Source organism: Alnus glutinosa, chromosome 4, assembly GCF_958979055.1.
Source record: "Alnus glutinosa chromosome 4, dhAlnGlut1.1, whole genome shotgun sequence".
NCBI lineage: Eukaryota > Viridiplantae > Streptophyta > Magnoliopsida > Fagales > Betulaceae > Alnus > Alnus glutinosa.
Window position 1 is genome coordinate 32,295,969 of NC_084889.1, and position 13,561 is coordinate 32,309,529.

The 13,561-nt window shown below is 38.2% G+C and overlaps 1 protein-coding gene across 2 annotated transcripts; it reads left to right on the plus strand.

Annotated features, from left to right (window-relative positions):
* The first annotated feature begins 1,029 nt into the window (after positions 1–1,029).
* On the plus strand, positions 1,030–12,755 carry LOC133865196 (serine/threonine-protein kinase STY13-like). Of its 2 annotated transcripts, none has more exons than XM_062301558.1 (3): positions 1,030–1,226; positions 2,158–3,193; positions 12,175–12,755. In XM_062301558.1, the coding sequence occupies exons 2-3, from the start codon at positions 2,283–2,285 to the stop codon at positions 12,512–12,514; spliced, it is 1,251 nt and encodes a 416-aa protein (XP_062157542.1). In that variant the 5' UTR covers positions 1,030–1,226; positions 2,158–2,282; the 3' UTR covers positions 12,515–12,755. The 2 variants fall into 2 exon arrangements, with proteins under 2 accessions (XP_062157542.1, XP_062157541.1); XM_062301557.1 differs by having other exon boundaries at positions 1,031–1,226; positions 2,193–3,193.
* The last annotated feature ends 806 nt before the right edge of the window (positions 12,756–13,561 follow it).

The following is a 13,561-nucleotide window of genomic DNA, read 5'->3' on the forward strand; positions in this document are numbered from 1 at the left end:
ATTTTATAACCCTCCCTCTCATTTCTTGACGTGGCACTGCCTTTATAATTTTCTAAAACAGTTTACTAATCCATACCAAGTTGTCAGCTTAAAAAATTGTTTAATTTCTCCCAACTCTTTAGGGTTGGCCCACCACCCCAATTGAACCTTTTGAGAGGGCAATCAAATAGAATAAAAATGTAATTTCGTAGTGTTTTTAATTGAATCCCCAAATGTTGTTATTTACTTTTTAAATGATTTAATTTCGTAATCCATTAAGAAAATGTTGGAGATACTTCATAATTTTTTTTTTAATAAATTAACATAATAGTTTATGTAGCCGTGTCACATCAATTGTAATTGAATTTAATTATGGGACCTAGTATATCGTAGACCCGGTTACGATCATACTGACATGATTAGGCCAGTTAGCCCATTATTTTAGTTTTTTTATTAAAAAATGGCTGAGTTGGCAAGATTTATTGGCCTAACCACGTCATCCTTGTGGTAATTGAGCCTACGATTCAAATTTTTTTTGTAATTATTTAATGACTGACGTTATAAAAAAGTTGTACGAACTTATAAAATGACGTGATAGTGCATATGGCATTATAACATCATTCATAATCAAATTTAATTATTTGATAACGAATATAATAATTATCATGTAAACTGCCTAACCAATTTCTAAAAATAATTATAATAACACAAGGATAAAACACTGAATCTATTATATCAGTTAAAACCGTTAATTAACTACTTGAACAAGATGTTGAGAATAAATAAGAACCGTTGATTTCCAATCTGAGTAAAAACGAAAAGAGGAATAGCCGAATAGGACAGGATGAGTACATGAACACAGACGTGGCTGTTCATAACTGGTCGGTCTCCAAGAAGTAAGAACAGCCATGGTTTCAACAGAAGGCGTGCCACGTAAGACAAACAGAGCATAGTAAATTAGTAATAGTAGATCAGTAAAAGGAAGCGGAGGCAGCAGTAGAAGTAGAAGTGTATGGAAAATGGAAATAGCAAAAGCTAAACAAATAGTAATTAATTAACCGATAAAACCCCCATTTTCTTTCTTCCTGTTGGTCGTCTCGGTCTTCGTCTTCTGCATTTTGCACGCACACGCATAGAGCGAGAGAGAGAGCGAGAGGGCTCAGGCGCAATCTTGACCGTCCATCTTTGGTTTTCGCTTTCCGATTCGATCGGAATCGGGGTCGCGCGCTCAGTCCCTCTTGATCGAGGTACGTTTCGCGAGTATTCGTCGATTGACGCTCTTAATGATATAGTAGAAAGAAAAAGAAGAAGAAGAAGAAAAAAAGGAATCTTTTAGATTTTAGGGTTTGTTTTTGTGTTTTATGGACTTTTTGTTTTGTTGATTTTCTCAATTTTTGTTCTATGCTGTTTCTCGAGTGCTTTGGTTGGCGAAAATTGTTACATTTTCCGGGATATGATTTATGGTTTTGAACCTATGACGAAATCTGTGAAAATTGAAGCGTTAATGACGTTAAATCTTGATATTAAAAGCGGTTGCGTGTGATTTTGTTTGGGTTTGGTGAGAATTCGGCTCCATTTTGGGGCTTTCAGGTGTCTCGGTTCTTTAGGGTTTATTTATTTTGTATAATTAGTTTCGTTTTCATTTTGGTTTATGAGAATTTAGGGGGGGTATTATTTTGGGCCCAACATGTAGCAAAATCTGAACGTTTAGTATGTGATTGTCTTTTTGAGCTAATTGTTCTGTTCGGTTCTGTTTTTAATTTTTTAATTTTTTTTTTTAAAAAACAAAAAGGTGTTCTGTTTGCTGGGTTGAGAAATAGGCATGAAATGAAAAAGTTCAGAATATTATTTGAAAGAGGCTGTGGATGAGAAAGAAATGAATTCAGTGTTCAATATAATAAAATTTAAGTTCCATTTGGTTGCTGAAAGAACCAAGGACAGGAGAAGAAATATGGAAGTCTGAATGTTATGCTTCATTTTGTTTTGTTTATCAAATAATGGACTGTTGGATCGAGATGCTTAATTCAAACTCATATTTTATTTTTCCTTTTTTTATTCTGTTCCTGAAGAGTGTTATTTGTTTTCGAAATTTGAATTCTCCTCAGAAAGTAATAATTTAGAGGACCCTTAGAGAATAAGTTATTTGCAAATCTAAGATTGTTTTTTATTACAATCCAGTTACCCAGTGCTGAAATCTTGTGGAATGATTGTAGTTTTAGGGTTTTGCTGAGGGGGTTTTTAGTTCGGGATTTCTAATGTTGAAGAAATAAGAGGCTTGAAGGTTTTGCTGCCTGGGCGGGAAAATGTTGGAAGGTGGTCCAAAATTCACTGGAGTAATAGACCTGAACAACCATTGCAACAACTATGATGATTTGTCACAAGTATTTTACCATAAGCTCGGCGAGAATTCTAACATGTCCATTGATAGTTTTGGAAGCCTGCAAACAAGTAATGGTGGAGGCTCTGTGGCAATGTCTATAGATAACAGCAGTGTTGGTTCAAATGACTCCCACACTCGCATTTTGAATCACCAAGGGTTGCGGCGGCGTGCTACTGACAACCACTCTGTTGCACTGAGTGTCAATCGTCGAGGAAGAGTTACACATGCTCTGAGTGATGATGCACTGGCCCAAGCGTTAATGGATAGCAATACCCCCACTTTGGGGCTTGAGAATTATGATGAGTGGACAATTAATTTAAGGAAGCTTAATATGGGGGCTGCTTTTGCTCAAGGGGCTTTTGGGAAACTCTACAGAGGTACTTATAATGGTGAGGATGTTGCTATCAAGATCTTGGAGAGGCCAGAAAATGATCCAGAAAAGGCACAATTGATGGAGCAACAATTTCAGCAGGAAGTAAAGATGCTGGCAACATTGAAGCATCCCAACATAGTTCGGTTTATTGGTGCCTGTAGGAAACCAATGGTTTGGTGCATTGTAACAGAGTATGCAAAAGGGGGTTCTGTTCGGCAGTTTTTGATGAAGAGACAGAATCGGGCTGTTCCATTGAAACTGGCGGTCAAACAGGCCTTGGACGTTGCAAGGGGGATGGCATATGTGCATGGGCCTGGGTTGATTCACAGGGATTTGAAATCTGACAATCTTTTGATTAATGCAGACAAGTCCATCAAGATTGCAGATTTTGGAGTTGCCCGCATTGAGGTGCAGACTGAAGGAATGACACCAGAGACGGGGACATACCGCTGGATGGCTCCGTAAGACTTTTTGGCCCCTTGGTTGTCAAAACTTTCATACTCTCTCTCTCTCTCTCTCTCTCTCTCTCTCCTAGTATTTCTAGAAATCTCATTTGAAGATCCTAAGCATTCTGGTTGGTGTTTCTATCCTAACTTTGGCAATTTTGTCATTGCTTCCTTCTTTATTTGTAATGTTTATATTCTTACATGGCATACTCTTTAGGTGTTCAGGCACTTAAAATCGCATTAATGCAACTTACTGTAGAAATTATACATATAATCTTTTAAAATTGAAATAGTAATGAGTGGCATATATTACATAACAATGTTTCAGAATTACAAATTGCCCCTTCTCCTTTTTGCTCGCATTGCTGATAAATAGTTGTAAAATTACATCTTATTAACCTAGGTTTCAATTTCTTTTAGCCATCAAAGTGCATTTATAACAGGATTTAAGAATTTTAAATGTCAGATTTCCTTTTTATTTCTATGTTCATTTGCAGTATTATATATTGATCACTATGTTTTAGATACTCTAGAATTTAGGTTCCTGAAAGTTCTTAATGATCTGATGTAGTCACTTTTATGTCACTACCATCATTTGATCATACCTTCTGTGAAGAAAAACAATATGTACCAAGAATTTCCTATAGAATTTAAAACTGCCTAAGAATCATCAAGTATAAGACATTCTTGAATAAATTTAAAAAATAAAATGAATGGAAAATGCTAGTACAAAACAGTTGAAATCATTTTTATTTGTAAGATGCATGAAGAATAGTATACCCTTTATCAAGTTATGACTTTCCTTAAAATTGTATGGTCGACTGAAAAGTTGTACATTTTCATCTTAACTGGTAAGTTACGTCAAAGTTTTTCATTGCATTCAAATCTAACTCAGAAGTGATTCTATGTAGAAGCTTTTTAAGGAGAAGAAAAATAAAAAATTTAGGGGGGAAGTGCTTGAGTTGAATTTGGTTCAAAAAGGAATTTTTATATTCTGGAGTCTCTGCATCTTGAATTTATATGGACAGGTTGACAAGACTTCAAATTGTATATGTGGTGTTTGTTTTCTGAAAAACATTGTAAAAATGCAACATAAATTGAGAACAGTAAAATTTGTTCAGTTCATAAGGATCCAAGCTATAAAGAAGCTTAAGCGGTCTGTCTCAATAATAGTTCTCTTATACATTCTTTTATGCTATTAGCTTTCATTTTATGATGCTTGGCCACTCCAAGATCATTGTCCTACATGTTGCCCCTGCTAAAGGAGATTTTCTAGCCTAGCTTTTCTAAAAGTCAAAAACTTGTCTAATAAGTGAGCATGCAACATGAATGTATTTTAATCTAGAACATCAAGTTTTGGAACCTTGCTCTTGAAGTGAAATAACTAAGAGGTTTGTAGGCTAGCCCAGGTTATTCCATACCAGCGTCAAGGTTGATTGTTTATTCATGAAAAGAGATACCTGGACTTTTGTATGGGTATAGTTTTGTATTTTAATTTCTTATTTTGGGTGTTTCAAATATTTTTATAAATAAGGCCTCAAGATCTAGGTCAGTTCATTTACTTATCAAAAAAAAAAAAGATCTAGGTCAGATGAAGTTGTCTGTTATACCTAGAAATTGCCCAAGGCATTTCCTGAAGCTACTTTGAATTGTATATTTTTACCCTATTACAAATTGTTGTTATTATATTTTTTTTTTTTTTTTTTTGATAAGTAATGATAGTTTTATTGAAAGCGTAAGGCGCCCCTACGTACACTAGAAGTATACAACAGGAAACACCTAACTAGAAAGCGAAAAAGAAGCAAGAAATTCAGCAAAGCTGATAGATAAAGGGTACAAATAAGCCATCGACCAGACATACAAGGTATGGAGAAACATCTCTAGCACCTCCTCTAGGGAGCTTTCTAGATTCTCAAAACACCTAAGGTTTCTTTCTCTCCAAATACACCAAAAAAGGCAAATAGGCACCATCTTCCAAGAAGTAGCGCTCCCAGATCTCCCAGACTTCCACCAACAAGCAACTAAGTCAAGCACACTCCTAGGCATGACCCACGAAATACCAAAGCGGGAGAAAATATTGTTCCATAGAGCTGAGGCCAGATCACAATGCAGAAGAATATGGTCCACTAATTCCCCATCCCGCTTGCAAAGCCAGCATCTATCCACAATAATTAAGTTCCTCTTCCTAAGATTGTCCAAGGTCAAAATTCTGCCTAGAGCTGCAGACCAAGTGAAGAAAGCTGCCCTCGGGGGAGCCTGAGACCGCCACACACACTTCCATGGGAACCGAGTACCTCCGGCACACATCATAGAACCAAAATATGACTTCACCCTGAACACACCTTTCTTGGACGGGACCCATTTAAGGCAATCTGCCCTCTCCAAATTCACCTTGGTAGAGCCTAGCACCTGGAAGAAAGAGGCAAAAACATCGACTTCCCAATCATGAGCCTCTCTAATAAAGCTCACGTTCCATTGAATGGACCCACCCAAACTCTCCAAATTATCAGCCACTGACGCATCCTTCACCCGAGCAATTGTTATTATTATTATTATTATTATTGTTATTATTATTATTATTGTTATTGTTATTGTTATTGTTATTATTATTATTGTTATTATTATTGTTGTTGTTGTTGTAGGTTGGTTATGTATCATCACTTTCATAATTCCTCTCATTCAAGCCTCTATTGATAGTCTTCTTCCCAAATGTTTGGAATTGCCTTTTCCAATTGATGTTGGTTTATGCCTACTAACCAATTGATGTTGGGTAGTCTTTTAATCATTGAGCTTTGTGATGTTGGTTATGTATCATCACTTTCATAATTCCTCTCATTCAAGCCTCTATTGATGGTCTTCTTCCCAAATGTTTGGAATTGCCTTTTCCAATTGATGTTGGTTTATACCTACTAACCAATTGGTTTTGGGTAGTCTTTTAATCATTGAGCTTTGTGATGTTGGTTTATGCCTACTAACCAATTGATGTTGGGTAGTCTTTTAATCATTGAGCTTTGTGAGAGTAGACAATATGCTTTTGAACTTGATTCATATGATTGTACTGCCCATTAAGTTTGTGTAAAAATCTTGATTTTAAGATCTGGTTTGCGATGGTTCTCTCTTATTTAAGTAATTTGTGTTGTGTAGTGTCTAAAGGTGAGTCTTTTTATATTTTTATAATTACTGAGAAGGTTGTATACTTCTTAGAACCTGGATATTGTTTGGTGAGCCTAGAATGCCAAAGTTGTCAATCAATCGGGTTCACTAATTGGGACCTGGTGGATGCTAGCATAGTTGAGCTGGTGCAATTCATTACTATACCACACAAGCTGATGTATGGAGTAAAATCTATTTTACTTCTCGGTTTCACTACTATATGTTAGGTTATAGCTTTGGGTTATAGACACCTTTCCATGCTTTGTGTGTGGATACATCACTTGCAATTTTGGGTTTTGTTGGTGGTCATTATTTACCTCATGGAAATCCTTTATAAATTATTACCCACTTAGGCGTGTATGGTGAGCTTATTTGCAGTTCTAAACCATCTGTCAGTTTTCACCCATTAGATAGAGTTCAGCACAAGGCTTCCACTCCTTGGTGGTTTTTATTACTGATCCAGGACAGCTGTAGCTGCATTATTTGTAGGTTGGAAAATGTGAATGAGCTTATTTTAATTGTTTTGTCAGGATAGTTGCTTATAAAAAAAAATTGTTTTGTCAGGATAGTTAGCCAACTTGGGGCTATTTTTTAACTCCTTAGCAGAAGGTTGAAGTCTGAGAGTTTGTCCATGGAATTTTTGTAACAGGTTTGGCTGCACATGTGGGTTAATAGATATCAAAAAATATCCATAGAAGTTCTAATTTAAAGTATAATCTGATTGTCTACCTCAAAAAATCCCCTTCCTTGCTGCTCATCTTGTTTGTGCTTTGAAAGATAAGGCTTTAGATCCAATCAATTGTTCTGAAGAGCACGGTTCGAAAGTTCTATTTTGGCATGATGTGTGGTGTGGGGAGATTCCTTTGAAGACTCTTTTTCCAGAATTGTTTCTCATTGCCAGAGGCAAGGGTGCTTGGGTGGAGGAGAATATGTAGAGACAAAATGGCACAATTCTCTGGAATATTTTGTTTTCTCGCCCAGTTCATGATTGGGAGGTGGAAGCGATTAGTAGATTTTTTGAGATGTTGTAGACTCTTAAAGTTAGAAGTGAGGGAGAGGATAAAATTTGTTGGAGTCTAGCGCGAAAGAAATCATTTGAGGTAAAGTCTTACTATAAGGTTTTATCTAGTCCTATTCAGTCTTCATTTCCGTGGAAAAGTATTTGGAAAGTTAAGGTCCTCCCGAGAGTGGCTTTCTTTGTGTAGACGGCAACTTTAGGAAAAATCTTAATTTTGGATAATTTACGAAAGAGAAACATTATTGTGATGGAGTGGTGCTTTATGTGTAAGATTTCTGGAGAGTCCATTGACCACTTGTTTCTGCATTATATGGTGGCTACAGAATTGTGGAGGACGATTCTGCAAATGTTTGGGGTGGAGTGGGCAATGCCGCGGTCGGTGAAAGATATGTTGGAGTTGGAGGGGGGCAAAAGGGTAATCGGATATTGATATCGATTTGGCGCATGGCTCCATTGTGTTTGATGTGGTGTGTATGGAGGGAACGAAATGCACGTTGATTTGAAGATTGTGAGACTGATTTGATGCATTTGAAAAGAATGATGTTACAAACGTTGTTTATGTGGAGAGAGAAATTTCAGTTTATGCATGAGTGTTCTTATTTTGATTTTATAGATAGGTGGTCTCTTTTTTCTTTGAATTAGGGGCTTCATGTATACGTCCTGTGTATTATGGGTTGCGCCCCTTTGCGCCTTTTGAATATACTTTACTTATCAAAAAAAAAATCAGGACATTTGTAGGTCACTCTGTGAGGAAAGATATGAGAATTTTGGCTATGGCAAGCCACCAACAATAAGCTCAGTGCACTAATGGGCAATTAGACATTCTGGAAAAGTTTGCTAATGAATTTTTGTTTGTCTTTATAACATATTGGAAGGGTTATTGTTACTTATCAAAATATATATATATATATTGGAAGGGTTATTGTGGTTTGGAATTAATTCACAATGGAGTCATTAACCTCTAGCTTGAATGGCATGTCCTCCTCCTGTAAGAAGGGGGGTGAAGAGCAAGGTCTTGGGTTCAAGCTCCACTAGGTGCAAGTGTAAATTATAAAAGAAATAAAATTTAAGTTCCAATGGGTACATTGTAGTATGTAGTACACCCTTTGCTATTTATTATCTTAAAGTAGCAGATGGGTAGATTACACTCGCTCAGGAGTGGAAGTGAAACTAAGTCTAATGGTTTGGTGAAGGTAGCAATCAACTGCTGGTGGTGGCAAGGACAACAGGCATGCAAAGGACGGTGGTGGGTATTGATTAGTTTAAACAATATCATACTGAAATCTTAATAAATGATGTTGTATCCGTGGACATTTGTTTATGTATGAAAAATTATGGCAACTATATTTTCCCTTCAATAAATAGGCCACGACATGAAGCCTAACTTATCTACAGTAGTGTCGAAGGTAACCATGTAATGTTTTATGCAGATTAGGGCAACAATTTGGAGGGTGGTGGCCGTCATTTATCTCAGTAACTTTAATGCTGCTTTTGTTTAGAATTTCGTATATTGAAGCCGGGTCTATGCGGTAGAGTAGTTATTAAGGATCCCAAAAGTGATCAATTTGGAGATCCTATAAATGCAAAAATGAGAAGAAAGAGTGGAACATTTCACTTTCATGACATTAGCAGAAACAAAAAAGATATTTGAGGCGGTACCGAGGGTTTTTTTTGTGGGTATGGTACCGAGGGTTTCTTCAGATTTGCATCAGATGGAGCGGTGCTTCTCTGTGGAAGCCAAACGTTTTCCTTTTCAGCGAAGGCTAAAGTGCCGGAACTGCGCTTGGAGGAGAGGAGAAAGGGGTTCTACGGGTTCATAGTTTTGGGTCTTCAAGGTTCAGCTTGGCTGTTAGCTTCTGTAGAGGAGGCATTGAAGGTTTTAGCGAAGGAATTCGTCAAGTACTTTCGGGAGGATGTGAAAGTATTGATGGTTCGAGGGGGCGAGAACAAGTCCGGTCGCTACCTAGAGGTGGAAGTCTTCGCTGAGGGTGGTCGAAAAGGGGCTATTTGGCTCCCTGAAGGCCGTGAAGGTTGGGGCTGGGCTCGAGTTGCGGGGGTACTGCGGAAGATGATCAATTCCCTCGGTCCTAAGTATCGGACGATGGGTTCTGAGGCGTCTTCTTTGGAGGGGACTCAGATAAGGGGTGTCTCTTTTAGTCGGCTGGGCGGGTCTCCTCCATCGTATGAGGCTGTGGTTCGGGGGGAAGTTGTCTCTCACTGTACGCATGCTGGGCTGTGGGGTTCGGATGGAGAACTGCATGGGTTGGACCTATTTCCGGTATCATGGTGTAGGGTGGTCAAAGACGGGAGATTGGCGGTGAATTGCTTTGACCTGGAGGAACAACCGCACGGGTCGACGGAGAAGTCCACACCTCCAGCATGGTCAGGGAGCTCTTCATTTGATCCGCTAGACAAAGGTTTATCTCGTTGTCCACTGGGTAAGAAGAAGGTGCATGTTGTTTACTCTGTACGAGGTCCATCTCGTTTGAATTCAAATTTGCGTACGTGGACCAGGATGCTCCTCAGCTTTAAATTGGCTTTGTGCTGGGCTCTTGGGAATCTTCTGGGCCGGTTTGCTGGGTCCAGTTTGGGCCTCAAACGAAAAGGGCTTCGGTTGGGTTGCTTCTTGTCGAAAATCAAAACCAAAGCATCGTTTCAGATAGAAACTTCCGAGGATGCGGGTCCCGTGTCGACGGTCGTTCTAGGGTGCTCTCTTCGGCTGGAGACGACATCTCCGACAAACTCTAGGTTGATTCCAGGGTTGTCTTCTTCCGAGGGTGGGCCTAGCTGTCGGAAACTTTTTCCAGCTGGAGATGTCGGTATGGGTACGACGGAGATTCAGCCAGAGATTTTGCCAGGGACAGAATCTGGGGTGGTTCTGGGGCTGTCATCTTCTGGGAGTGTGTCAAGCCATCTGCCTCTTGTTCCAGCGGCTAAATCCGTCATGCTACCTAGTCCCAATGCTTCTGTCCTTCTGTCTAGCAACTCCGTGTTGGTGCTGGGTTGACTCAACCTTTCTTCTCTTTTCCTTCTCTCTTAGGGGCAGTTGAGTTGGGTGAGAAGATTCTTCTTCTCTCCCCGCGATACAGTCTACTAAACCTTTCCAGAGCTTTTACTGGAAGGCTAGGGATCTCAGGGAAGGTCACTCAATAAAGTGGAATGAGGGGCTGTTAGCAGATTCCCTGGCTGCTTCGAAGACGCTTATCTGTTTTGCTAAAAAGGAAGTAGCTGCAATGCCTCCGGTGAAGAATTCTGTGGATTCTGCGAAGAAGGGTTTCCTTCAAAAAGGGTTCCTCAACCCTCGCCCGGCTGCAATGGCCCCTACCGCTTCTCATAAGGCCAAGGATGTTGGGATGATTGGGCTTCACTCCCCCCCGGGAGGTCGCATCATTCCTTCATCCGTAGAGGGCAATAGTTTTTCCCAATCTTAGGAATGGCCTGTCAAGTTTGATCTTAATAGGCGAGGAGTCTTTGGCAATCCTTGATGCCATGGAAGATGAATTCCATCGGGACAAGATGATAGCACGCCAAAAGACCAAAGGAAAGAGGAAGCTTTTGAATTTGAAAAGTTCCATTAATTACGGTGTTGCAAGCGCTCCCTCTAGGTGTAGGAAAGGCAAGGCTCTCATGTAGTAGGGTTTTGTGCCCGCGTGGGTTTAGAGGTTTTCGGGTTTTAGGGCTTACCTCCTTGTGGGTTTTGTTGGGTTCTTTTGTGGGCTGTTCTCAAGTGATCCTTTTGAGCTTTAGGGTTTTGTTGGGTGCTTTTGGTGAGTTGGCTTTGATTGTTCATGTATATACTCGCTGTGTACTTAGGAATGCCTTATACTTTTTCAATTAAAACTTTTCTTACTTATAATTAAAAAAAAAAAAAAGAAAAAAAAAAAAGATATTTGGAAAGATTATGAAGTCAATTTTTGGTACTATTGCTTGTTTTTTTTTTTTTTTTTTTTGGGTTTGAGCGAAGTAAATATGTAAGGAACCTTTTTTTTCCCTTTTAAAAAAAAAATAGATTCACAAATCATAGGGAGTAGAAAAACAACAATATTGGGTAAGCATTTTTGCTTTGAGTGGAGATATCTTTGTTTTGTGATCATCTACTAGTTTCATTTCTTCTTGCAGTCTTGTCAGTTGATAACTTCTGATTGGGTAGAAGTTTATATTAATTACTCACATAAGTTGACAATGACAATTTTGCTGATCGCGTCAAAAGGCTTTTATTCCTCGCCCCCCACAACACCCCCCCCCCCCACCCCCCCCTCCCCCTCCCCCTCCCCCCCACACACACACACACAGATCTATTAGTAATTATCAACATGTTCTGGATGTATCTTGATCTTTCTTTCATCTACCGTACTAGTTAACTGAAACATGCAACTAATGGAATTGCTCAATTAGATTTATCTATTGTTTAATATGAAGAAAACAACTTTCTTATTCATATCAGCATGTTATGAATGATCTCGTAATTCTGGCATGTCAAGTGAAGGTCATTGAATGTATTGTTGGGAAAAGGCGATTGATTCTAGTTTGGAGGGAAAATTAGAAGTAACATGGGTTGTAAAAGGACTCATGTAGCCAATCCCTTATAGTTGGGATTAAGACGTGATTCAGTTGTTCTAGTGATTCGTTTAGTCTAATTATTTAGCCGTCAACATCTTGTGAATATCTTGTTTTCTAGTCATAATCTTGTTTTGCCATCCACTAAGGATGGTTTGGAATTTTTTTATTCTTGAAATAAAATATATGATCTATTATTTGTTATGCCTATTTCTTAAAATTCAAATTCACAATGTTTTCTACTTGCCTTTCTTCTCTGGTTATGCAGGGAGATGATCCAGCATAGGCCTTACACGCAAAAAGTAGATGTTTACAGCTTCGGGATTGTTCTCTGGGAACTCATTACTGGAAATCTTCCATTTCAAAACATGACAGCAGTGCAGGCAGCATTTGCCGTCGTCAACAAAGGCGTCCGTCCGACCATCCCCCATGATTGCTTACCAATTCTGTCTGAAATCATGACCAGATGCTGGGATGCCAACCCTGATGTCAGGCCACCCTTCGCCGAAGTTGTCAAAATGCTTGAGAATGCAGAGACTGAGATCATGACAACTGTCCGCAAAGCCCGATTCAGGTGTTGTATTGCCCAACCGATGACTGCGGATTGATCCCCAAAATAAAAAAAAAAATAAAAAAAAAAAATTGAACAAGAAAACAGCTATAAGATCTGAACAAGAGAAATGGGAAAAGTTGAAAGGAGGGGAGGAGAAAATGATTGTATCTTAGCCTTGTGTATTTATCACGTTTGAGAACTGTTATTACCATAAGAACTGTTTGTTTTGGGGGTTTTCTATTTTTATGGATTCTGTTGTTGAATTAGTAATAGACGAGAATTGATGCGTATGTATACATCCCCTCTTATGCGGAGTGTTGACCTCCCTTGTTTAGTTCCATTTTCTCCAAAAATTTGCAGCTTAATCATTTGGATTCCTAAAATAAACTGCTGTAATTAAAAAAATAAAATAAAATGTAGAAGAAATAGGCCAGCAACAAGGAAAAATAAATAATAATAATAATAATATTATTATTATTTAATGTTACACTAGATTTTTATGTCAACTTCACACCGATTAATGTTGTGTATTTTAAAGACGGAATTCAGCTCGATGCTGAGGGCTTGAGTAGCCCTCAGGACTCTATTACATTTTGGTTAATATGCAAAACATCATGAGTGCATTGAGTGGTTCTTAACACATGCATCCAAAGTAATTACAATAAGAGAATTTGGAATCTGAAAGAGGCCTAGAAAAAGTCCAGAAAGTCCTCTTATGTCGTTACGCTCAACAGAAAAAACTTCAATAAGAAAAAGAACCAAAAAAAAACCAAAGAAGTGGATGGAAACTCCATTAATAAACCCCATTTTTTTTTCTTTTTTCTTTTTACGAGGAACATTAAGCAGGCAAAGCCACTTCGCGTACCAATCCTAAAATATAAATCTCACCATCCACATGAAACGACCAAAATAGGGGCAGGATCGGTTCAATAAATTTTGGAGCCTTAGACAATCATTTTAAATAAGGCTTTCTTTTAACATTTAAATATTAAATAAAAATAAATTTTTAATTTTTTTAGTATATTTTTATATTAAAATTATTGTTTCACTTTTGAAATTCAATGTTATATTACTAGTAGCAAGCCTATATAAATTTTACAGG